A 25,963-nucleotide genomic window follows, 5' to 3' on the forward strand; every position below is an offset into this window, starting at 1 on the left:
AACATTTATAAACTTAAACAGTAAATTAGGACTGTTTTCATAACACAATTGAAATCTAGCATAGTTAAATTGTCCAATAAATCTGTAGAATAAACTGTTGAATCTATTATTATTTTATAGGCCGCCACCACCCCCCTATGCTGGTTCCTAACTGGTCTTTAATGCAGTTGCAAGGTGTGGTATTTTGAACAGTATTACACTGGTGGGAAGTGTTAGTGTGTTTGATTGTGGTACCATAAGTGTTGTTCGTTCATAACCGGGACACTAAGCCAGCTCTGGGAGCAGAACTGGCATCAGGGTAAGACTGGCGCTTGTGTGCAGACATTGAAACTACATTTTTAAGATGCCTTTTTTTGTGCACAACATCTTGTAGGCACAGTTGCCTAAAACGAAAAACTATTTTTGATATAAGGACATATCTGAACTAATCTGTTGGATTCTATTTTGAGCACACCGTATGCAGGGCAGCATGTGCACTGTTGACTGGAGCAGCTGCTGAATCACCCTACACAAAGGAGAGGGGGAAGTGAGCCGAGGGCTGGTGGACTTTAACTGAACCCAATACAAAGGGGTCTCTACAGGGTCATGAGTACTTCGGAGTATCTGATCAGAATTTATGGAGGAAAATGAAAGCTGGAGACAGCAGAAGCGAAGACATAAAGAAGATCATGGGGCCATCCCCTGAAGGGTGAAATCACCCATGACCCAAAAACAATGGAAGACAGTTGTGGGGGCATGTATAGGTCTTTGTGTACAAGTCCTATAAGAGCAGGCAATTTACAGCAAGAACTTTGAATTGGTTTCTAAGTCTAACATGGCTCCCTAAGAGAAGATAGTGCTAAGCTTTATACCTCGACTGCAAGAAGATTCTGTACCTTGTAATAAACGAACATGTTAAATGAAAGTGTTCAGGACTCCTGCTAATAGGAAAAAGAGACGCCTGCGAGTCAGTTTATCTACGCGTCAAAGGGAACCATTCCTGGCTAGGACACAAGCTTCTATTCCTAGTTTGTAATCACAGCATAACAAAACTGTATCGGCCTTTGAGGCGAAGCATTCAAGAAGAAAACATGCAGGACGTGTGAAACACCTACTTGGGTTTTGAAGATAAAGGAGCCCAACTTGGGTTTGAAGATTTGTGGAAATGAAGCAAAGACATAACTGCAATGGAAGACTTGCTCTGCAAACTTTGGTGTCTTCTTTAAGGAACTGTTGAGTATAATTCCCTTACCTTTCCCTTGTGGAACTAGGGTAATTAATGGTAATTGAAAAAATGGTTATCTTACATTGTGCTTTTAATGCGCGTATGAAAAAGCTCAGAGTTTAAACCTTGATAAAAAGTAACTAAGCTGCTTACCTCATATTGTCATATGAAGTGCTTATTTGAAAGTATACTTGTGTAATTGTTAGTAAACAATTGTAGTCCAGCCTTAGCTGTGATATGTTATTAGAAGAATTGAAATTGAAATTTTGCATTTGAATAATAGATGCTTGTGTTTAACTAGTTATGTAGCCTGTGAGCGCGAGACGCAGGGGAACTGTCAGCCGGGTGACGTCATCACCGGCTAGCAGAGCCGTGCAGCCTGTACTGAGCTTGAGACAGAGGAGTGACTGTACTGTGTTAGAATGAAATGCTGCACCTATACTGAATGCTAAGAAAGCAATAGGATTCTACTTGTACTGAAGTTTTAATTGTGTTATTGAGAAACAACATATATATAGAAGCATCTATATCCAATCAATGAGGTGATGCATTGATGTTTGTGAATCGTTATCTCGTGATGATTTTCTAACTTTTTCCTTTCTGTACCATTAGTATTATTATCTAATAAACTGCTACGATATTTTAACCTACCTTGTTGTAGTTGAGGGTGTTTTGTATGTTCATTGTAATTCCTCAATCTTATACACGTCATTAAATAAATTATGATGATGTCTTAATTAACGTGAAAGAATACTCTGATTATTTAACAGATAATTAAGATTGTCTGCGTTTAGTCAGTGATCTAATATGGTAATGGTCATATAGTATTCAAACGATTAACACACATTAATTTGAACTATATTAATTTTTCAAATTAATTAATTGTTTAAAGTAATTATTAAACTAACATGATTAGCTCCACAATCTTCATACTATACAGATCTTTTTGTTTACAGTGGTCACTTTGTAAATGTAATATATATTCGGCTGATCTTGAATGAAAACCTATTTGTGCATATGAAGGTAAAGTTAATCGAAAAAGCAGCAATACGTTTTCTTGGAAATGTAATAATCATGTAAATGCTCACAATGTATTCCAAAACATAGCATGGTATATTCACCAAAGGGGGTTGCTAACGCAGTCCATACAATAACTCACATTGACAGGACTTCCACAGAAACATGACCTATTACCATGTATTATTTTTTCCCCAAGGAAATTAACTTAAAAAAAATAGTAATAATCAGTTTCCTACCAAAAGTCTTTTCCAAAAACCTAAGCCTTAAACTACAGTAGCAACTGATGTAGAAAGCCCTTGATTAAATAATTAACTATTAATATAATAATTTTCTAGACAATGTGGGGAAGCTATAAAAAAGGCTAACAAGAATCTAGGATACATTGTGAAAAGTGTTGAATTTAAATCAAGGGACGTAATGTTAAAACTGTACAATGCACTAGTAAGACCTCATCTTGAATATTGTGTGCAGTTCTGGTCACCTCGCTATAAAAAAGATATTGCTGCTCTAGAAAGAGTGCAAAGAAGAGCGACCAGAATTATTCCGGTCTTAAAAGGCATGTCATATGCAGACAGGCTAAAAGAATTGAATCTGTTCAGTCTTGAACAAAGAAGACTACGTGGCGACCTAATTCAAGCATTCAAAATTCTAAAAGGTATTGACAATGTCGACCCAAGGGACTTTTTCAACCTGAAAAAAGAAACAAGGACCAGGGGTTATAAATGGAGATTAGACAAACGGGCATTCAGAACAGAAAATAGGAGGCACTTTTTTACACAGAGAATCGTGAGGGTCTGGAATCAACTCCCCAGTAATGTTGTTGAAGCTGACACCCTGGGATCCTTCAAGAAGCTGCTTGATGAGATTCTGGGATCAATAAGCTACTAACAACCAAATGAGCAAGATGGGACGAATGGCCTCCTCTCGTTTGTAAACTTTCTTATGTTCTTATGTTCTAACTGTCAATAACCCCCCCCCCCTCCCTCCCATGTGCTTTCTTTCAAAACTGCTGTTCTGTATTTATAGAAGACGTTTTAAACCCACAGAATGTCTGTTCTCACCGATATATACTGAACAAAAATATAAACACAACATGTAAAGTGTTGGTCCCATATTTCATGAGCTGAAATAAAAGATCCCAGAAATTTTCCATACGCACAAAAAGCTTCTCTCTCTCAAATTCTGTGCACAAATTTGTTTACATCCCTGTTAGTGAGCATTTTTCCTTTGCCCAGATAATCCATCCACCTGACAGGTGTGGCACATCAAGAAGCTGATTAAACAGCATGATCATTACACAGGTGCACCTTGTGCTGGGGACAATAAAAGGCCACTCTAAAATGTGCAGTTTTGTCACACAACACAATACCACAGATGTCTCACGTTTTGAGGGAGCATCCAATTGGCATGCTGAACATTCCTGCAGTCAACAGAGCTGTTTCCAGAGAATTGGACGTTCATTTCTCTACCATAAGCCGCCTCCAACGTCGTTTTAAGAGAATTTGGCAGTATGTCCAACCTGCCTCACAACTGCAGACCACATGTAACCACTCCAACCTAGGACCTCCACATCTAGCTTCTTCACCTGCAGGATCAAACTGTCAGAAACCGTCTCAGGGAAGCTCATCTGCGTGCTCATCATCCTCACCAGTCTTTACTGCAGTTCGGCATTGTAACTGACTTCAGTGGGCAAATGCTCACCTTCGAAGGCCACTGGCACGCTGGAGAAGTGTGCTCTTCAATGATGAATCATGGTTTCAGCTGTACCGGGCAGATGGCAGACAGAGCATATGGCGTTGTGTGGGCGAGCAGTTTGCTGATGTCAACGTTGTGAACAAAGTGCCCCATGGTGGCAGCGGGGTTATGGTATGGGCAGGCATAAGCTACGGACAACAAACACAATTGCATTTTATCGAAAGCAGTTTGAATGCACAGAGATACCGCGACGAGATCCTGAGGCCCATTGTCGTGCCATTCATCCGCCGCCATCACCTCATGTTTCAGCATGATAATGCACGGCCCCATGTCGCAAGGATCTGTACACAATTCCTGGAAGCTGAAAATGTCCCAGTTCTTCCATGGCCTCCATACTGACCAGACATGTCACCCACTGTGCATGTTTGGGATGCTCTGGATCGACGTGTACGACAGCGTGTTCCAGTGCCCGCCAATATCCAGCAACTTCGCACAGCCACTGAAGAGGAGTGGGACAACATTCCACAGGCCACAATCAACAGCCTGATCAACTCTAGGCAAAGGAGATGTGTCGTGCTGCATGAGGCAAATGGTGGTCACACCAGATATTGACCGGTTTTCTGATCCACACCCCTACCTTTTGTTTTAAGGTATCTGTGACCAACAGATGCATATCTGTATTCCCAGTCATAAGAAATCCATAGATTGGGGCCTAATGAATTTACTTCAATTGACTGATTTCCTTATAAGAACTGTAACTCAGTAAAATTTTAAATTGTTGCATGTTGGGTTTATATTTTTGTTCAGTGTAACTGGATTTGTTTGAATAGCCCTCTAATTTGATTACTTATATTACATGATTACACTATGTAACACAATTTTTGTTCCTGGGTAGTAAGTGTTATTTCCTAATTGCTTATGCCTCAAAAGTATAGAAAATGGCTATTATTCCCCACAAACTTTGCTTTTGTGACCAGGACAGTGATATTTTGAAATTTACCTATTTCCAATGAGAAAATGGGCAAATTTGTCTTTTTGTTCACATAAAGTCAGAAAAAAACAACATATGAATCCAAATTAACGTGTATTTATGCTAAAGTAATACAAAAATGACTACAAAAGATTTATAAGTGAGTAGTTTTTCGAGATTTACTATTATACTGTATAATCGTAAATCTCGAAAAACTACTCACTTTAAATCTTTTGTAGTCATTTTTGTATTACTTTAGTACAAATACATGTTAATTTGGATTCATATGTTGTTTTTTTCTGACTTTATGTGAACAAAAAGACACACATTTGCCTGTTTTCCCATTGGAAATAGTGATATTTCTAAATATCACTGTCCTGGTCACAAAAGCAAGGTTTGTGGGGAATAATAGCCATTTTCTATACTTTTGAGGCATAAGCAATTAGGAAATAACACTTACTACCCAGGAACAAAAAAAAAATTGTTACACAGTGTTATTAAACTTGCAGTACAACGTAGCAGATTTATCTTAGGTAATACTAACTATTAATGTTATTATATTATTCAAATAACAGTGAACAGGAAAGGTGCCAGGAGGTAACCAGAATGATACCACTATTTTATATACTGTTAGTTTGTTTTTTACTTCCAAATATTAAGACTTGCAGATCTGGTGTAACAGGATTCTACTTAATTAATGCAACTATACATGCATGTGGAAATGGATTGTTGATCAACCATATGGCAAATGTTAAAGTACTGTTTAATTAGGATTGTACAAATTTTTGCAGAATCCTAACTTTGCTAAAGTTCCAAATTTGTTTTGCAATGGACTAAAAATGAACTATTTGGCCCTTTAGGTAGACTGTGAGAATTTAACTTTCAGACCTTCATGACAGCATGTCTTTCCAGGGCTGTTTTTTTTTTTTTTTTTTTTTTTTTTTTTTTTTTTACCCCCAAGGTGGATTAACCTCTAAATCCAATTTCGATCAATTATGCTGTAAAGTGAAACATAAATCTAACCACCCACAAAAAAAAAAAAAAAAAAACAGTACACAAAGCTGCATATTCTGTGACTGATATTCTCTTGTATTACAAATAAATAAATAAGAAATTTTGAAAAAAAGTGCCTAACAAAACTATTATATACATATTATGTATATTTATTTAAATGGAATAAAAAAATTAGGTAAAACATACATCACCTGGACTATCGCAATCTCATGTTGGATCATGCTCCTGGATGTGGTTTTTGGCCTCCTTTTGCACTCAAGGGTCAGATTAAAAGGCATGTCCAGTCACTCATTACACAAACAGTCCATTGCATACATTGCATTGAACAGTTTCTATTAGACCTGTCACGCCGCTTTGATGAGAGCTGTCAGGTTGGAATGTCTGTCAACAGTAACTCACATACTCCCTGTGCTAGTGTGAAGGGTATTCATCTTCTTAGATGATCACAAACGTACATTAGCAACAAGCAGCAGCTAGTTCTAGGGCTCCTGTGCATGCAGGACTTCATGTACCCTGAATTTAAAACACATCTGTTGATATTCTGGGCTTTTCCCCACTGACTATAAAATAATGCATGAAAACAAACAGTTCTGATTCATTCTCAATCCTGCCCGGGCCAGTTAAGGATTTAAATGAACCTTGAGGTCAACGTGGGTGGAGAAGTGGAAAACTCCACCAAGTAACTCATGTACTGTATAAAAACACTACGGACTTGTTTCTTATCTGTCCCCTCCTCCTCCGTCCTGCAATTATGATATTGCATTCACACAGCAGACATGTGCAAAAAGCTTGCTTTCCCAAACAGTCTGAATGTAAGAATGCAACTACAGTACATAAAAACATATAAAAGTAAATTTGTAAAACTAAGGCTTTCCAAACAGAAAAAAATAAAAACCTGCGTGCATTCAAGCCATCCCTGTCCAGAGAAGAGGGGCTGTGTGTGTTTAGTGTCACACCTCCAAATGGCTGCGTTAAAGAATGTAAACAGTTACTGCCGACCACCCCCTCCTCTCCAATACCTATTAACACATTATCCTCAGCTATCAAAAGTCCTGCAAGTAATGCCTCTTTTCCACTGTACAACTGCGCCCTCACTTTGCGGTTAAGGAGAGCCTGGGCTGTTTTTCCACCGCAGAGCCGAGCCGTGCTACTAACGTCACACGCAACGAAAGAGTTGTTATTAATTAACTAATTTTGCCAAAGGATGCACAAACAAATTGCCCACCATGTTTGTTGTTTTTCTTTGAGTGTACTGACTGACACAACGTAATGACAAAAATCCTTAACCCCACCAATGGTTCGGTTCGCAGCCGGAATTCAGATGTCTTGCGAGGCTGGAGTTTCACGGTTTGGTTCTTGTTCAGCTAGACAAATAGCCAGTGAAGAACCACCCATACCCGTACCATAGCAAACCCTCATGGGTCGGATGTGCCATTGGTGAAGGGGCATATGGGTCTAAAACAGAACTTCAAAACACATTTATTTTTAAATGAGGGAATTACCAAGTAACTGCACCGATGACTTCACTTGTTAGTACTTCATAATGAGTGATAAGCTTCAAAATTGATTTCCGCTCCTTCTATTAGGACTAGCAGGATCATCTCTGGTACATATTAACTTGTTTTGAAGCTCAATACAATGCTAAGGAACAAAATGATTCTCATGAAGTGATGAGGTACAAAGCAAAAAAAAAACTTGAGCATAACAATAGAAGCACAAGTTTTAAAAACTTGGTTTGCCCTGCTTTATGATTAAGGTCATTCAGAGTTCATTTTGAGTACAAAAGGGAGACAGACTGATAAGGGAACATGTTTATTTGGACAAGCAAATTGATAAGAAACAAATGGCAAAACAAAGATGAATCCAAGACAACCCATTTTGTTTTCTTTTTTAAAAGAACAAAACAAAATAAAACTTTCAAATTGGGAGTGGGGTGTCAGATATCGTTATATGTTTGTTATTTAATACTTTTTTGATGTCAGGCCAGAATGAAACCCCACATATTGGGTCCTTTCATAAAAAAGAAATCCGCCACTTCTGATTGGGTTTGGAAGTGTGATTCCTCCGAGTTAGTGCAGAGCACTCCTAGGACGATGTGAACGGCATGTGCAATTCAAGCCTACTTCCTGTTATCAGACTTTATGAATACACATTGAAGACACATTTATTCTGAAATGTTACTGAAACATTCTTCTTAAAAACAGCCAGCAAGGTTTTTGACAGAAAAAAAAAAAATCGTTTTTATAACTGATGCATGAAACTGAATTACAAAACGTACCAAAAGCTTGACTTGAATCATTAAGGTATGAAAATCAATCATTTTCTTGGAGAACAACAAGAAATAAATCCTACATGTATAAAATGGCTGGTTTTCCAGTCACTGAAGCAAGTGGAAAAGCAGTTCTGTACATCACTGCTGGCCAGTGCTTACTCTTCTCAGTGCATGTACATCACTGCTGGTCAGTGCTTACTCTTCTTGGATTTTTTGTGGGAGCGGTGAGGTGATCGTGAGCTTGATCTCCACGACCTTCTGCCAGGAGAAGGGGAGCGGGACCGCTTGGACTTCTTAGGTGACCTTGATTTTGTTCTATTAAAAAAAGGAGAGAAAGCACCTATTATTACAACTCAGCTGTTCAAAGTACTACTCACACAACTTGTGGAATTATTATTAAATTAGGAGGGATAGAATTTATATTAACCCTTTGCAGTCCATTTATTCAGTGCTTGTTAAGCGCGTCAGGTCCAATTTATTTTCACATGCGCTGTTTATTTTACATGCGCTGTTTAAAATACAAAACAGGTTTAAAACACATTGTATGGCATGTATGGCACACATTGTTCGCTGTATTTTTCACATACCTCTTTATAGATGTGCATACTGATAAATCCTCTCCTGATCACTTCTTGTATTACCAAACTCCTCAATAATGGGATCCAAGTCATTATTTTATTACCATAACATCTCAAAAAGCTCTGCAAATGTCTGTGATATTCTTTGAGCGCTGGATGCAGAAGCAGCTATCTCCTTTGTTTGTGTCCATCATTATCTCTGTGGTGCAGCTGCTAGCTCTACTGCTCACACGCCCCCCTTTTTTTTCGGTTCCTATCGGTCTCACTCGGCCATTGAATGGTTTTCTCGGCTTTTTCCGGAGAAAAAATGACTAGAGACCTATGTTTTACATCGTTTTGATGATGTCAAACAGAGTCCGACATCGGACTGGAAAGGGAAAATCATAATGTCGGACCTGGTCCAAAATAGGACCGGAAAGGGTTAAACATCTAAGTGTAGATCAGCAGCAACAAGCTGTAATACAATAACAATACTTAAACACACATGAAGCTGAGGTTTCTCTGGTATTTCATATTTAGACACATGAAGCTGGGGCTGTGGTATTTTCATATTTAGACACATGAAGCTGGAGCTCTGGTATTTTCATATTTAGACATATGAAGCTGGGTCTGTGGTATTTTCATATTTAGACATGAAGCTGGGTTCTGTGGTATTTTCATATTTAGACATATGAAGCTGGGTTCTGTGGTATTTCATATTTAGACACATGAAGCTGGGGCTGTGGTATTTTCATATTTAGACATGAAGCTGGGTTCTGTGGTATTTCATATTTAGACACATGAAGCTGGGGCTGTGGTATTTTCATATTTAGACATGAAGCTGGGGTGCTCTGGTATTTTTTGGGGTTTCTTACTTTGCAGGTGACGAGTAGCTGCCTCCTCGTCTGTCTGACCGATCCCTCATCTTCTCATCCTCTTTCTCCCGTTCTTTATCTCGGCTTCTCCCCCTGTTCCTTTCTCGCTCGTGATTAGACTCTTTACTCCTCCTCCTGTCCTTCTCCTTGTTTTTGCCCCTTTCTTCTAGGCGCTCTTTGTCTTTCTTCTCTTCTTTCTTGTTTCTGTCTTTTGACTTCTGGGATGTCTTTTCTCTCCTTTCCTGCTCATCTTTTTCACACTCCTGGAAGAAAATACGAAGTCTTAGAAAGAAAACGACATCCTTAACTTTAAACCAGTGATTCTCAAACTTTATCCATGGATCACTATTTTTTTTTTGATCTCAGCAGACCACACAATAAACAGTATAGCTGACTGAAAAATAATCACATTGAAAAAATCACTATAATACTAAGAATAATCGTAAACTTACCTTTCTTTGTTTTAATGTGATGAGTTGGCCTATTTCTATGAACAAAGTTATTTTAAACTGGAGTTTTAACTCTAGAACCGCCGAGATTTCGGACCACATACAACCGCCGCACCCGCAAAATGTGCGGCTCCATTTTAAAACGGCTTCGATATGAAAATGAAAAACAAACAATCGGATACAACTTTTTATTTATGAACATCATACATAACACTTTCAGAGCAGAAACTCCGTATTTACTTTGAATTTTTTTTTTTTCTTTTTTTTTTTTCAAAAAGAGCACATACATAAATATGAAACTAATAAAATAAACTTTAGGCAACAAACTTGTGTTAGCAGATGTAGAAAGCTGTATGCACTTATAAAATTATAAAACATAAATAACTAGTTATAAAAATAGCATAAAAAAATATAACAACTTATGCAACATGAAAGCGCTTTGAGTGAAACGCAAGTTCAAAGGCTCTAATCTGTTCAGAGTTCTATTACAACCTTCTCAGTACAATCTACACAGAAAACGCTTTTCAACTGTACCAGTGCATTTGCCACAGACTGCCTTTTCACAGCGGGCGCAGACCTCAATAGTTCTGTTGCATTTAGCAACCTGGCATTGTCTTGTATTCCGTGTGCCAGTGGGCGCAGCGTTGGCTGAAGGTTGAGGGGCATTTGCCAGCCGGCTTTCTTGTCTTTTATCAAAATATTTCTGCCGTAGCTCCAGGGTTAGCTGCAAAATGAAGTCCCTCTGAGTAATTGTACTGCTGGTGAACTCCTTGTACAAAACCAAAGCGTTGATGGCTGCCAGGTCCAAAACATTATTTAAAAAAGCCACAGGCCATCTGTGAGTACAACCTTTGACAGAATACAGCCTTGCCATTTGATCCAGTATATCCACACCATACTTCTTTGCCTTGCAAAATGCAACAGTCTCTAGCTTTCGGTTAGCATCAGTCCCGATGGTCACTGATTTGTGCACAGAGCTTAGAATAAGCACTTTTTTTTTTTTTTTTTTTTAAACCTGTACACACTCAGGTTGGCAGTCATTCTTCCTGAGAAGAGTAGTGAAATGCAAGGGGCTCGCACGGCTTGAGCTGTTGGCAGTAACTATTCAGAGGACAGGCAGATTAGAAAAAAGTAGTTTAGCTATATCACACTGTATTGTGATTCAATGTGCATATTTTGTGACAACTGCTAATAAAATGAATAATAATAGTGTAGAATGGCTTTCATTAGTGTTTCAGTACTCGACGGGAGTATATAATATGTTCTTTCACAATGACTTTGATTTTATTACAAAGCCAGACTAAATTGTCAGCTATATTGTCTTGATTTCAATATGCTGCATAAACTGTGGGTCTGGTGGTTGAAGAAGCAAGTGCTTGTAACTTTTTCATTTGTACGATTCTGCACCTGAAACACCGTATGGGTATTTAAATCAAATATTTAGTAACACTTTAAGAACAGACGTGCACGAGATATTCAAATATGCAGAGATATTTAAATTTGAATTGAAAAAGCCATTCAAAAAGAGGCTATGGCGGTGCTAGTGTTAAAGAACAGTTCTAGTTTACTTTTCATTAAAACAAATTTACCAAGAGGGGGAAAAAATAAAAATAAAAAAACCTGACTTATTTTTAAATTGATAATTACAGCAGAAATTGATTTATGTGAATTAATAATCTGTGAAGTACCAGCATAGTTGGAGCTACGAAACTCCAGCTAATCTTTATTTATAACACAGACTGTTTGGATGCTGCACACCAACTGGCTGCTGAGGATGTTTTACCCTGCAGTTAAATAGTACAGCACCATACACTAAGCTCAGTTAAATTAATAAAATTATCAATAAATAGATAAATTGCTGTGAGAAGTCTTAAAAATGAGTGACATTGGTTTCGTCACAGTCAATCTTTTCGGAGGCATGACAGTAGATAAGTGTCAAGAATTACAAGAAACAAACCACCGTTAAAAAAAAAAAAAAAAAAAAAAAAAAAGAAAAACTAATTCTTGAGCAGCTGGTGTTTTTATTGATTTGATAAAACAATAAAACATAAAACTTAAACAGTTTGTCTTGAAAATGTAAACTGTCCGTTACGATAATTCTGTGCTTCAATGTGTAATTCGGCTGGTCAAGAGTACTTCACTTTGTTATATCAGCCTCCGTACTTCTTGTCTCAATCGCTCTATAAACAGTGCTGATATAAACTGCAATGATTAAATGATTATGAGCCTGTTAATGACCAAGCATTTAAAAATGCCAATAATGTATTTTTGTATTGGCTTTAGGGATGGGTTGGTATACCGGTTTTTCAGTTTACCGCGGTTTAGGTAAATTACGGTATTAATACCGTTCCTTTTATTCTACACCGCATTATCGTAATTCCATTATACAACAGTTAAAACATTTTTCAATTGCAAATATTTTTCTAAATCAACCAATGGTACTTGCAGCCTTAGCAAAGTGTCTGAGGAAGACCTTTTCGTGAACTGATACTGTATTTTGATACGTGAACTGATACTGTATTTAAACATTTCAATGGCTGCGTTCTGTTACCCGGAGCTTGTTGCGCTGGCTGCTCTTGGCTGCTGTCTTTCTGACATCGCACGCAGCTTTTACAGAAACGCCTTCTACAAACTTTGTAGCACAGCACACATTTTCAACTTGCTATATTTACATTTTTCTGGATACCAACCTATACAGAGTCAGTTTGATGCAATTGAGTGACATTATACATCACTTATAAAGGATTTAGTACATTGTTTAAATAATTGATTTATTTATATAATACAGCATCGGCAAGGCTGTTCACGGCTTTCTTGTATAATAAGATGTCGTTCGCCTCCGCTAACAAGGTGGAACCAGTAATTATAGTAGTTAGTTGCATTACGATTAGCAGGCCACTTCTGATCTCTTTGGTTCACAGCCGCAGCCAGCCTCCCGCAGTAACATTTCAAAGCTGCGCAGGGCTGTGCAGAATCTGCACAGATTTCTGTGGGTGGAGGCGAGTGCTGTCTACAGCGCATCTCTGTGATTCTGTGCAGAACTGTGGAAATCTGCGCTATAAGAACACGACCAATGTTTCAATTAAAATTAGCACAGACCCACGACTGCAGCAGGACAACCTACTTATTATCAACATAGTTTTGTTTAAACAAGTTATTTGTTTCAGTATTATACGTTATAAAGTTAAAAGAATCCATTCACTTCTTATAGAAAAAAATTTTTTATAGAATGTTTAAGGTGTACACATTACGTAGTAACCTGCGAATGAACACGTTACAGTACACAGTACATTCGATATGTAGGTTATTGTGCAAAATCATATTTGTTATGTAAAAAATTACCACAACGATAGTAATGAATAACATACCTTGAAAAAATAAACAACTTCTCTGCTCTTAAATAATAACCTGTGGTATATGTTTGTGTTTTATGCAATTAGACCAACTATTTCTCAATTCTATTTACCATCAGCTATACAAAGTACTTAATTATTTTTTTATTTCAAATTTTATACATTAAAATGTTTTAACTGCAGCACCATGTCATTTTGAGCAAATAGATCTTAATGTTGTTGTAGGATAACAGAGTGTACAAGTTTATTTTTTAAATTCCGATTGTCATTTTATATATTATATATATATATCTATATATATATATATATATATATATATATATATATATATATATACACCACACACACACACACACACACACAGTACCTTGCAAAAGTATTCAGACCCCTGACCAATTCTCTCTTATTACCGAATTAAAAATGGTACATTGAAATTTTGTCCTGTTTGATATTTTATTTACACTTAAACTCATTATCAATTATTGTAAGGTGACACTGGTTTTATGTTGGGAAATATTTTTAAGAAAAATTAAAAACTGAAATATCTTGCTTGCATAAGTATTTAATCCCCACAAATTAATATTTGGTAGAGCCACCTTTCGCTGCAATAACAGCTTTAAGTCTTTTGGGGTAAGTATGTACCAGCTTTCACAGTGTCGGAGTGATTTTGGCCCATTCTTCTTGGCAGATTTGCTCCAGATAGTAAGGCTGGTCGGATGACGCTTGTAGTGCCACAGATTCTCAATGGGATTGAGATCAGGACTTTGACTGGGCCACTGTAGGACATCCACCTTTTTGTTCTTGAGCCACTCCAATGTTGCTTTGGCCTTGTGCTTGGGATCATTGTCCTACTGAAAGGTGAATTTCCTCCCAGACTTCAGTTTTTTAGCGGACTGAAGCAGATTCTCTTGCAGTATTTTCCTGTATTTTGCTCCATCCATTCTTCCTTCAATTGTAACAAGATGCCCAGTCCCTGCTGATGAGAAGCATCCCCACAGTATGATGCTGCCACCACCATACTTCACTGTAGGGACTGTGTGTCTTGAGGCATGGGCAGTGTTAGGTTTGCGCCACACATAGCACTTTGAGTTTTGGCCAAAAAGCTCTATCTTGGTCTCATCTGACTACAAAACCTTTTCCCACATCGCAGCTGGGTCACTCTCATGCTTTCTGGCAAACTCCAGACCTGCTTTCAGGTGGTACTTTTTGAGTAACGGCTTCCTTCTTGCCACCCTCCCATACAGGCTAGTGTTATGCAGAGCTCTTGATATGGTTGACTGGTGCACCATTACTCCACTCCCAGCCACTGAACACTGTAGCTCCTTCAAAGTGATTGTTGGCCTCTCTGTGGCTTCTCTCACAAGTCTCCTTCTTGTTTGAGCGCCGAGTTTTGAGGGACAGCCTTTTCTTGGCAGTGCCTGGGTGGTGTGATGCAGCTTCCATTTCCTGATTATTGATCCAACTGTGCTCACTGGGATATCCAAACACTTGGATATTATTTTGTACCCTTTCCCTAATCTATGCATTTGTATTACTTTATCTCTAACTTCTGTAGAATGCTCTTTGGTCTTCATTTTCCTTCAGATTCACAGCCTTACCAATGATCCTTCAACAGTGGGGTTTTTATCCAGAAAATGTGACAGCAACTTTAATGGTTCACAGGTGGAAGCCAATGGTAATGTAATTGTGTCCTCGTTAGGGCAATTTCTTTCATCTGTTCAAACTGGGAGCTTCCACAGCACAGGGGTTGAATACTTATGCAAGCAAGATATTTCAGTTTTTTTATTTTTCTTAAAAATATTTCCCAACATAAAACCAATGTCACCTTACAATAATTGAGTTTGAGTTTCAGTGTTTAAAAATAAAATATCAAACAGAACGAAATTTCAATGTACCATTTGTAATTCGGTAATATGAGAGAATTGGTCAGGGATCCGAATACTTTTGCAAGGCACTGTATACATAAACACAACACCAAGCTATTTGGCATAGTAAAATACTAAATACCAAATGCTTAAATCACTCTGTGAAAAGAAGTGTGATTTGTTGGTTTTATTTTTATTGAATTGGTCATTTAAGTGATTTATGTTAGTCTTTCTTCATTTTTTAAGATTTTACTTTATAACTTGCATGATTTACTGTATACCGTGATATTAAGGTTAACACTTTTTTTTTTTTTTTAACAGTTACCAAACCGTGAAAATTTTATACCGTCCCATCCCTAATTGGCTTCTCCAGGTCAGCGGTAGTAATGCATCTGAGACGACAGAGTAGCACGGAGGCTTCACTCATTTTAATTAATTGCAATAAACGGAAACGTTGAAAACCTCGAGTTTAATGTTTACAACAAATAGAACCTTGTTTTCTTCAAAGCGGAATGATATATAATAAAATTGTTTTTTGAAAATAAAACCCTTTTTTATTGTATTTGTTTTATAAAATCGGCATAACACTCCAGGGCTTGTGCATTGTGTCACATTAAGATACGGCTTTGCTGGCTGAAGACACAGCTTCATTTCGTGCCTCAAACCCAACTACAGCTGTATGTTTATGCAACACAATGCATGTTGTGTTATCCGTTACTTTACAAGCTGCTGTATTGAGCGAACACGTGCGCAATACATGAAAACTTCCTAGTAAAAAACACATTTTAGACACTCAAACTACATTGGACGGAGATCTTTTTCTTTAACTTATAGGAAGAAAATGTATACATGGAGAATACCTCCATCTGTAGCAGAGTTTATAAGGTCTCAAATTTTTGCAATGCTTCTTTAAACTATGCTGCTGCTTCATTTCCGTAATTATGTAACCTTTCCACGGACCAGTTTGAGAACCACTGCTTTAAACAATGTGGAGCAAACAAGTAGATAAACGTTCCTCGATGAAGGCATTAGCTATAACATTTCACTACTTGATTTAGTTTATGTTGCTTAAACCAAGAAATTAAGATGGCATACGTTTGTAAATAAGTTATCAATTAAAAACACACCACCACCCTTACTGTAAATATCACTAATCGAGAAAAAAAATCCCAGAAATAGTGCATCTGTAAGGAAAATTAACTATTTATATTTGACAAATGTACACATATTTGCTGCAGCCATGAATGGAGCTCGGCACAGTAAGAAACGGCACACCTTCTGTAAGAGTTTATTCCTGTAGTGCTCCACCTGCTGCTGAACCGTCAGTCCTGATTTCCTGGGTCTTTTTCCTGACTCAAGTTCATCTTGAAATTTCACAACTTTTAACTGTAGAAAAAGAACACTCCATTAGTATTAAGCCAATGTTTTTTTTTTTCTAGTAGTCAGCACTGTTACATCCCTCATTTAGGGTTTGAATAGATACCTTTTCTATTTTTCTTTAAATACACGGAACAGTATTGACCAATAACAACCATTTATTTCCCTTTTGTTGCAACTGACATTATTTTGCTTTGTATGCAGCTGTCTTCTCATTAGTGGCTACAAGCTACTTAAAATGAAAATCTATCTAGAAAACATCATGTTATTCATAAACAAGGAGGGGTAAGTTGCTTTAATGGAGATGTCGGATGAGCAGTAGAAGCGCTTGCCTCGAGTTCTCGTAGTTTGGCCCGCTTCCCCTCAGACAAGTCAAAGAGGCTCTGCGGGGGCTTGGTGTCAGGCAGCTCATCCTTCTGTGGAGTGGATGGCTCAGAGTCACTGCTGTCCTCCTCAGACTCCTCCTCCACCTCCTCTTTCACCTCCTCCCTGCACAGCACCGGGACAGACACACAGATAACATGCCTGTGCTGCGTCTTTGCATTTTAAACAAATTAAGAGGTTTTTTACACCACCATCAAGCAATGCACAGAACTTGCTAACTCAAGGCTAAGAAAAATGTGTTTAGAAATGTCCAGTGGTTTTCAATTGAGCACCACTTAAGTCTACTAGCAATTAATGTGATTTCTAAAAGACCTTTAGGGGAAACCATAGTGTAGGTTGATTACGTGATTACGTCTTGTCGTTGGATAGTCCCAAAGTGGCCCAGAGTCAACAGCAATATGCGCTAAGAGTTAATAATCAGCAGGCAGAGTTCCCTCTAAGCTTTCGAGATACTAAGAAACTTGACATTTTGACTGAGAAAGGGTACATTATCAGAGAAACCTTCGGCCGTGCATTAACCCTTTTAACACTACAACCATCACGGTAGTCATTTTGACGGTTTTCACTTTTAAAATTTAAATTACTCTGCGTGTGTTAAAGACCCGTGGTTGTCTGTTCTTGACTTTTCCTAAATACATATATTACATATCCTGACTGCGTTTGAAAGTCAGAATCGCAAAAATAAAAAAAATATAAGTACTTCTACCTGGAACCACCAAAAGTAGTCATTTGACATCTAGTTACAATGCATGCTTTTATTGTCACTATAACCTACAAACATGTTGTTTTATATGTGTACAAGCTGCCTCAGCTGAGTTTACAGCAGTATGTATTTGAATAAAATATTACTCTTGAAGTCTAGATATGTGTTATCTAAATCTCTATTGTAATCTTATCAATTCCTTGGAGAACTGTTGTCTGGCTGTCTACGTGAGCATATAGTCTGCTGTCTTATAATATTATTATTACAAGAATTTTTCGAGAAATCCTGAGACTTTTGCGTTTTTATTTGAGAGCAACTACAGATTTGCATTGTCAGCAGGAATTTGGAAAAACTTCACAGAAAACAGCACTGCCTGCTTCAAGCTAAACAAAGCATTACATGGACAAGCAGCTGTTTCCGACAAAAGCACGATGTCGCTGGACACAATGCAAGTCAAAAACTTGGCGAATCTGGGATCAAGTTTTAGCCGGCAGCGGACCTTACCCCTATCTGTACTACTCGCCCAGCTGGTCAGACACTAGGTGGCAATGTGGTACTTAGGCTGATGTAACCTTACTCAGGAAAACGGATGAATGTTACCGATGGCAATTTTTTTTTTATTTCACTGTAATTAGCAAAACAGTTAAAGAAAAACAGCCTGGTTGGAACAGTAAAAGCGAGAACAGAGTTTCCACCATCTGCGCAAAACATAGTTCTCCGTGAAAGCAATCACCGGAGTCCAGTTGTTGTATTTGACAATGTACCGGACATGGCAGCTGTCAATTCCTTCGTTTTGTACAGTGAATGCAGATGGGAAAATATCATATCATCATGATGCTAGCCACAGAGCTTTGGCAGAAACATTTCAATCAGAAAGCTGCAAAGCGGCAGAGAAATGCAGCTCAACCTGGAACCGAAACGCAACAGAAGACAATGCTAGGTAACTACATACAATAAAAATAAAACGTCCGATATCTGTGCCCAGTGTGAAAGAGCAGTATGTGGTAAATACACACGACAAGTTGACAAGCGTTACATTTGTGCGGATTGTGCTAATATGGGGGCTACTTTGAAATATGTTTCCCTGAAGCACATTCTTGTTACACAATGTGAATGGAGTTATTTTCTTTATAAGTAATGATTTTGATTTTACAAGTGGTTACAGCTGGTTACACAATATTTTCCTTTGAAATGTTTATTTTATTATAGTTTTCATTTTTTGAAGTCATGCAGTAGGCTAATGTGAAAAAAAAGGCTTTTGTTATTTTTTGTAAATAATTACTTCGTTTTTACAATTTTACAAATACATATAGCAGTTTACACCTGTTTACACAGTATCTTTGGAAATGTTTAATTTAATTTCATGCATATGCGCTAATTTCGCAAATAAAGCCTTTTATGTTTATTTTTTCATTTAAATACAGTACAGTATGGTGCTTCTGCTATGCAAATGTTAGATATGATGTTCATAAATAAATATTTTGAGTTGTATCTGGATAGTTTGCGTTTCATTTTCACATATCGAAGCTGTTTAAAATGTACTCGTCAAAATGACTACCGCTGGCTGTTCTAAGCAGTAGCATAAACCTGGCTGTTCTAGTGTTAATATATTTTTGTTGCATTACACAATTTTGAAACAATATTGCAACACAAGTATCTCAACAATTTTACAATTTACTTTCAATTTAAACAAGACATTTACTGTGGCTCTGCCTCTGATTTTTAATCGTCCTCTGATCCTACACAGCCCTATCGGTTGTTATAGATATAGACTGCATGCTTAACTGGTGGCCTGCATAAAATTGCTTTATACTACTGCATAAAACACTGGCATCTGCACTGCCTTCAACTGTAACCATCTTTAAGGCTACCAAATGTACCTACCTACTTTTCGGAATACCAAATACTGTTTTTTCAAAAATGGCCAATTCCATTTGTTCCCACTCTATCAACTAAACATGGCATTTGAACATAAATATAATGTTGCTAGTTAAATAAGTACATTTAATAAATATTACAATTCATTTTTGTTTTCAAATCAGACTCTTGTTGCTGTAATAATAAGTAAAGCACCTGAAGACACTTCAAACCTGTCATAATGTTTATAGACATCACTTGATTCATTGCTGGCATTAAAATAAGCAGGAAAGCATAAGAATTATTTTACAACAGTTCAAGAAACCGAATGTCCAGCACAGTTGTGAGAATCATATTTACAGTTTTCTACAAACACACCAGTTTAGCTTATTGCTGGCATTACAACAAAAAATATGAAACAGTTTAACAGTCCAGCAATGTCATGTGAGAGTAATCCTATGTATAGTACTCCACCCATTAAGTTTACCATTTTACTGGCATTATAATAACCAGGATAAAATATGAAACACTGATAAAGGCGTGTTGACTGACTTGTTGCTCTAACACAGGTTCACTGCTATGTATTACCTGACTGTAATTTAAATAGCGCCCCTTTTAATGTCAACGCATAATTAATCCTCTCAATTGTTTCTTTCCTAATTCTGCAGTGTTATTTGCAAAATTGAAAAAGACTGAAGATTGAAACCAAACCTACACTGTGTACTGTCCACATTATTTACACAGTGATCAGTTTCCTTTAAAGATTGTACAGCTAGAAAAAGTGTTGAGCTCATTTCTTCGTCGTCAGAAAATATAAATTCAATTAAGAAACGGCCATGGTTTAAAATTGCTAATTATAGCTTCATTAAAGGCAGGTAGCATGGAAAGAACTAAACAACAATGAAATACGCAATTGATTTAGCTTACTTACTTCAGGAAAGCTCCGCCTTGAGCGCAGTATCATAGGTCGTAGATTTTCAGCAGAGAATGCAGCGCTTTGCCATCTTATTTGCTTTTTTATTCTCTACGTGTTTACAACTGGCATTATGATATTTAATAGTACTGACTCACACATGATCACGCGAATTACACCAAAACTTTAATACTATCGCACCATCTTCACATAGATAATCAGATTTCTTTTAGCACGTGTCTTACTGAAACATTGCTTTTTTTTCTTCGTTGGTGCAGCCGCCATGTTGCGTTTCAACAAATACATGGCATGAAGTCACATGGTAAATAAACTCGCAAAAAAAAATGGACATGGTATGTCTTCTTCATTTACTATAAACAAATGTTTATTTCCGACTAATGTGCTGATTAAAATTTTACCAGTTTTTAACGCTTGAGATGATTTCTGAAATGGTCGTTTTAAAAGGGAAATAAAACAAACTGTCAAAGTGTGAGTATTGTGATTTATATTTATGTTTACCCATGTATTTATACTTCTAAATAATGCAGGAAGATAGTGCTTCACAGATTTTAGTATTCAATTATACAACGAGTTCAAATCTGTAAAGCTCATGACCACCACTCTCCACAGAGGCAGAATCACCAGGCGCCTGCTTCGCCCACCCCAGACTCACTGGTGCCCGAACGAGCTCTGCACTATGTGACCTGCATTTTTACAGAGGGAAAATCAGAGAATCTCAAAATAATAGGTTTACCTCAAGAGGCTGGAGTCTCGATTGAGGTTGATATTTATGATAATAACTTGTGAAAGTTAGGAAACCGAGTGCAAAGGTTGTTAGCCTTAGAGGGAACGCTGTCAGCAGGGTCCCGTCCCCTCTATCTAGCTATCTAACTATAGACAGGGTCAATGGCAATGTGCTCTCAATAACTAGACATGAAAGCTTAAAAACAAAACAAAAAAAAAGGCTTACATGAGATTTTTCGAATCTTCTTCTGAATCTTGATTATCAAGCAGGTCCCATTTTGATTCTGTACTTGCTGTTTAATAAATATAAAAACACAGACCATCAAATACACAGGAAGCGGTATCATGATTGTACCCTCTACATACACCATGCCACTGTATATTGCCACACTGCTCTAATCTGCATCACCAACTGGAAATGCATGCAGTTTGATTAGCTCAAAATTGAATACTTAGACAAACACTTAATATTTTAAGATACAAATGTAGTTCAAACAAACAAAAACAAATAAAAAAAATCAATTCAGTGACCTTTGCTGAGAAGACAGTTCTGTACCGTAAGAGCTGCATTCATGTTAAACTGTGATCCCTGTAATTCAGATCAGGTTGCCGAGTATATTTTTTAAATCACAGAACAACAGCATTAAGCTGAAGTTGCCCACTCTACCCTTAATTATTACTATTGTAGGACACACTGTATTCTTTAATTACATTTTCTAGAAAGCAGAATATAAACAGATTATTGGCAAGTGAATAGTTTAGTTGGCTAAAGACACTACCTGATGAAGGGCTGCAACAAGAAACATGAGCATGTTTTAAAAAACAGACATGCAGATTTCTTTGCAGTTGTAATGTCCTTGTGTAACCCGCCCCTCAGAACCCAGCATTCAGAGCAAAGAAACAGTTTCCACATTACCATGTGCCATGACCTCGGAGTCGTCAATCACCTCCCACTTCGACAGAGCTACCTTGGCAAGTGGAAGACAGCTTTTCTCTTTAGTGCAAACTGCATCATTTACTGAAATGCACAAAGAAACAATTGGGGGTTTACTGCAGGGCACATTGAATATATTTCACGAATCATAACTCCTCTGTGAGTATCAAATGAATACAGATGTTTTTGAAGGTATTAGACATGAAGAGAAATCTATACACCCAGAGCCTATATGCCACAGCTTTTCACATATGCCACACCAATACCATCAATCCAAACTCAAATATGAGTTCCATATTGGTTTTTGTTTTTAAATTTTTTCTCATTTTCTCCCCAATTTGGAAAGATCGATTATTATTTATTTATTTATTTATTTATTTTTACTTCAACCCAGCTCACCGCTGCCACCCCCGTGCTGACTGACTCGGGAGAGACAAAGACGGACACACGCGTCCAGCTCTGTGCAGCTTACAGGCAAGTCCACTGGCGCCTGACCACTCTACAGTGGTCGCTGGTGCATGGCGAGCTGAGGACACCCACTCTGACCTAAGCACTCCCCACCCGCCCGGCGCTCAGCCAATTATAACAAGTGCTCTGGCTTTTCTGTTCTGTACCACATCATGGATCATTATTGCTATGTCACCTGTTTCACAATGTGGGCAGTAATCCTTACACTATAAGTGCACCAGAGTGGAAAAGAGCTTTGAAACAGACTTTAAAGTAATACATGTAAAAAGTTGTCAGGATGTTAAGAATGAAAAGAAATTACAGGTATTTTATTTAATTCAAACAGTTGTAGCAACACTGGGGATGTGTAACACTGTATTTTTCAGAACCCCTCTACTTACTCTAAGCTTTACTCCAATGCAAAGGTTACTCATTTTGTTTCACATTTAGACCTAAACTTCTCAGTTCAGAAATAAGGTTATTATTTGACTGGAAGCACATTTTAAACTGGATCAAAAGTGAAATTCCTCTGGCTCACAACATGCTGTGCAGAGCTATGTTGTTCCTATATGACTGTTACACAAATTCAGGGGCTGTATAAGGCTACTGCAGTATCTGACCCAAAATTAACATTAAGTTACTTTTGCTTTTTAATAGAAGCACAGTGTGTAATATTTATCAGGCCATATTTTCAAAGAGTCTACTCCAGTCTTTTAAATCAGTTAAATCCAGTTTAAGTTTTTGCTAATTTTACACAATAAACCAAACAATTACGTTATATCTTTAAAGTTCTTTTCAGCACTTTTCAGGTGTTTTGTATCTCATTTTGTAACATTAGGTTAATTAAAGAATGGAGGAAACAATTTGAAAATAAGGCCCCTTCTATTTCATGTTCAGGCAGTATTTAAAAGGTTTAACACACAAGGCATCCCATCGATGTCGTCTATAGCGGAGGTGAGTGGAACTCCGTCAATGTCATCGACTGGGGCTCCATCCAGGGAGGTTGCGTCCCAGGGCATTCCCCGCAGCGGAGAGCCGTCTACGTTCTCCAGAGGAACCCCATCCACGTCTTCCAGAGGAGCACCATCCAAATCAGGAGTCTGAAACCAGCAGCACAGTCAGCACGCAACCTGCTCCCCACTGAGGAATCAGCAGCAATCAGCCTCTAGCCTCCTCCCTACTGAGGAATCGGCAGCAATCAGCCTACAGCTTCCTGCCCACTGAGGACATTCCACAGAGAGAGGACATTAGTAAGAATCTCACAGCATAACTCATCTATTCCATCTTAAAGGAGTGCTATATATTTTAATAGCATTCCATTAAGCTGATAGTACATGGTGGACAGCTATGCAGTGAGATTCTTACTTTTCTTTCTACATAGCTGAAGAAGGGCTTTGTCTGAAACATCAAGAAATAAATCATTACATTAAAATGTTGGTACACTGCAGTTATGCCTTCTTTCAAACGTGTGTGTATAAATACACACACACACACAAGTATTCAGACCCTCTCAGTTTTCACATTTTGTTGCTTTAAAGCTTGCAGTCATGACACCTTGAAGTAGGAATTAATGTGTTATATTCACAACCTACTCCACACATTCAAAGCAAAATTAATAGTGGATTTAAGTATTCATTTCAGAATAAAGTTGAATGTCCTCTGTCTGTCTCAATATTAGTGGTGATTTCAGGTTCTCTTGGTCGTTGGTCAGGTAGTGAATTTCAAGCAAAGACTCAACCCTGAAGAACAAGAAGCTTTCAAAGCAAGTCAGGGATAAAGTAATTGAAAAGCACAGATCAGAAGGGTACAAACTGTCTAACTAACTTGCTTGATTTGTTTGAGGATGCAACATCGATAATGGATAATTGCAAAGCATATGACATGGTTTATTTAGATTTCCAGAAAGCTTTTGACAAAGTCCCGCACAAAAGATTAATTCTCAAAGTTAAGGCAGTAGGGATTCAAGGAAATGCATGCACATGGATTAGGGAGTGGTTAACATGTAGAAAACAGAAAGTACTGATTAGAGGAGAAACCTCAAAATGGAGCGGGATAACCAGTGGAGTACCACAGGGATCAGTTTTGGGTCCTCTGCTATTCCTAATCTACATTAATGATTCTGGTATAGTAAGCAAACTTGTTAAATTTGCAAATGATAGAAAAATAGAAGTGGCAACTGTTGCTGCAGCAAAGGTCATTCAAATGATCTAGACAAGATTCAGAACTGGGCAGACTCATGGCATTTAAGAGAGAAAAATGTAAGGTACTGCACAAAGGCAATAAAAATGTGCATTATAAATACCATATGGGAGATAATGAAATTGAAGAAGGAATCTATGAAAGAGACCTAGGAGTTTACGTTGACGTTTATAAAAAAAAGGCCAACAAGATGCTTGGACATATAGTGAAAAATGGTGAATTTAAATCATGGGAAGTAATGTTAAAACTTTAAAATGCATTAGTAAAACCTCATCTAGAATACTGTGTTCAGTTCTGGTCACCTCGCTACAAAAGGATATTGCAACTCTAGAAAGAGTACAAAGAGCCACCAAAATTATTCCGTGTTTAAAAGGCATGTCACATGCAGACAGGCTAAAAGAATTGAATCTATTCACTCTTGAACAACGAAGACTATGCAGCAATCTGATACAAGCATTTAAAATTCTAAGAGGTACTGACAATGTCGACCCAAGGGACTTTTTCGACGTGAAAAAAGAAACAAGGACCAGGGGTCACAAATGGAGAGTAGATAAAAGGGCATTCAGAGCAGAATATAGGAGGCACTTTCATTACACAGGGAATTGTGAGGGTCTGGAACCAACTCCCCAAAGTTCAAAGATGGGCCAAATGGCCTCCTCTCGTCTGTAAACTTTCTTATGTTCTTATATCCTCCATAACTGTATATAATATTGTTTATTGAAATAAAACAAAGCTACAATGTTAACGGGGCTGCAGTCGGCAGCTATCCACTTTTCAACGGCGCTGGTTATTGTGCCGTACTTAGCTTGATTCATGGGCTTGTAGCAATCCTGAACTATGTCGAAACTGATGGGTTTCATTTGTTATTGTCCGTAGCAGAAGAACTACTAGAAAGTGTACTTTGAGAAATGAAAGCATGTTTAGTATGTAGGTGGTACAGCAGAGTAAATGCACTTCTGTAATACTGGAGCTTACTTTGACAGTAGATACAAGTAACTCTCTTTCTATCCAGTGGAACTTTTTTTTTTTAATTTTAAATAAACTTCCCATTCACAAGTCCTTCAGTTTGAGTGCTTTTCTAAGTAATGCGGTCCAGTGACTAATTTTATATTCAAACGATGACGACACTTA

At 37.6% G+C, this 25,963-nt stretch overlaps 1 protein-coding gene across 2 annotated transcripts in view; it reads right to left on the minus strand.

Annotated features, from left to right (window-relative positions):
- Positions 1-7,699: 7,699 nt before the first annotated feature.
- The window catches only part of LOC121318628 (U2 snRNP-associated SURP motif-containing protein-like), a 33,173-nt gene continuing 14,909 nt past the window's right edge, over positions 7,700-25,963 (minus strand). For both annotated transcript variants that reach the window (XM_041255512.1, XM_041255513.1), the window contains exons 18-24: positions 23,556-23,733; positions 22,169-22,270; positions 21,479-21,545; positions 16,984-17,140; positions 16,550-16,660; positions 9,608-9,870; positions 7,700-8,490 (exon numbers count right to left, since the gene is read on the minus strand). In XM_041255512.1, the coding sequence (XP_041111446.1) occupies positions 8,364-8,490; positions 9,608-9,870; positions 16,550-16,660; positions 16,984-17,140; positions 21,479-21,545; positions 22,169-22,270; positions 23,556-23,733 (1,005 nt within the window). In that variant the 3' untranslated portion in view covers positions 7,700-8,363. The remainder of the gene's footprint in view (positions 8,491-9,607; positions 9,871-16,549; positions 16,661-16,983; positions 17,141-21,478; positions 21,546-22,168; positions 22,271-23,555; positions 23,734-25,963) is intronic.

The sequence above is a fragment of the Polyodon spathula genome, chromosome 7 (genome assembly GCF_017654505.1).
Source record: "Polyodon spathula isolate WHYD16114869_AA chromosome 7, ASM1765450v1, whole genome shotgun sequence".
Classification (NCBI taxonomy): domain Eukaryota; kingdom Metazoa; phylum Chordata; class Actinopteri; order Acipenseriformes; family Polyodontidae; genus Polyodon; species Polyodon spathula.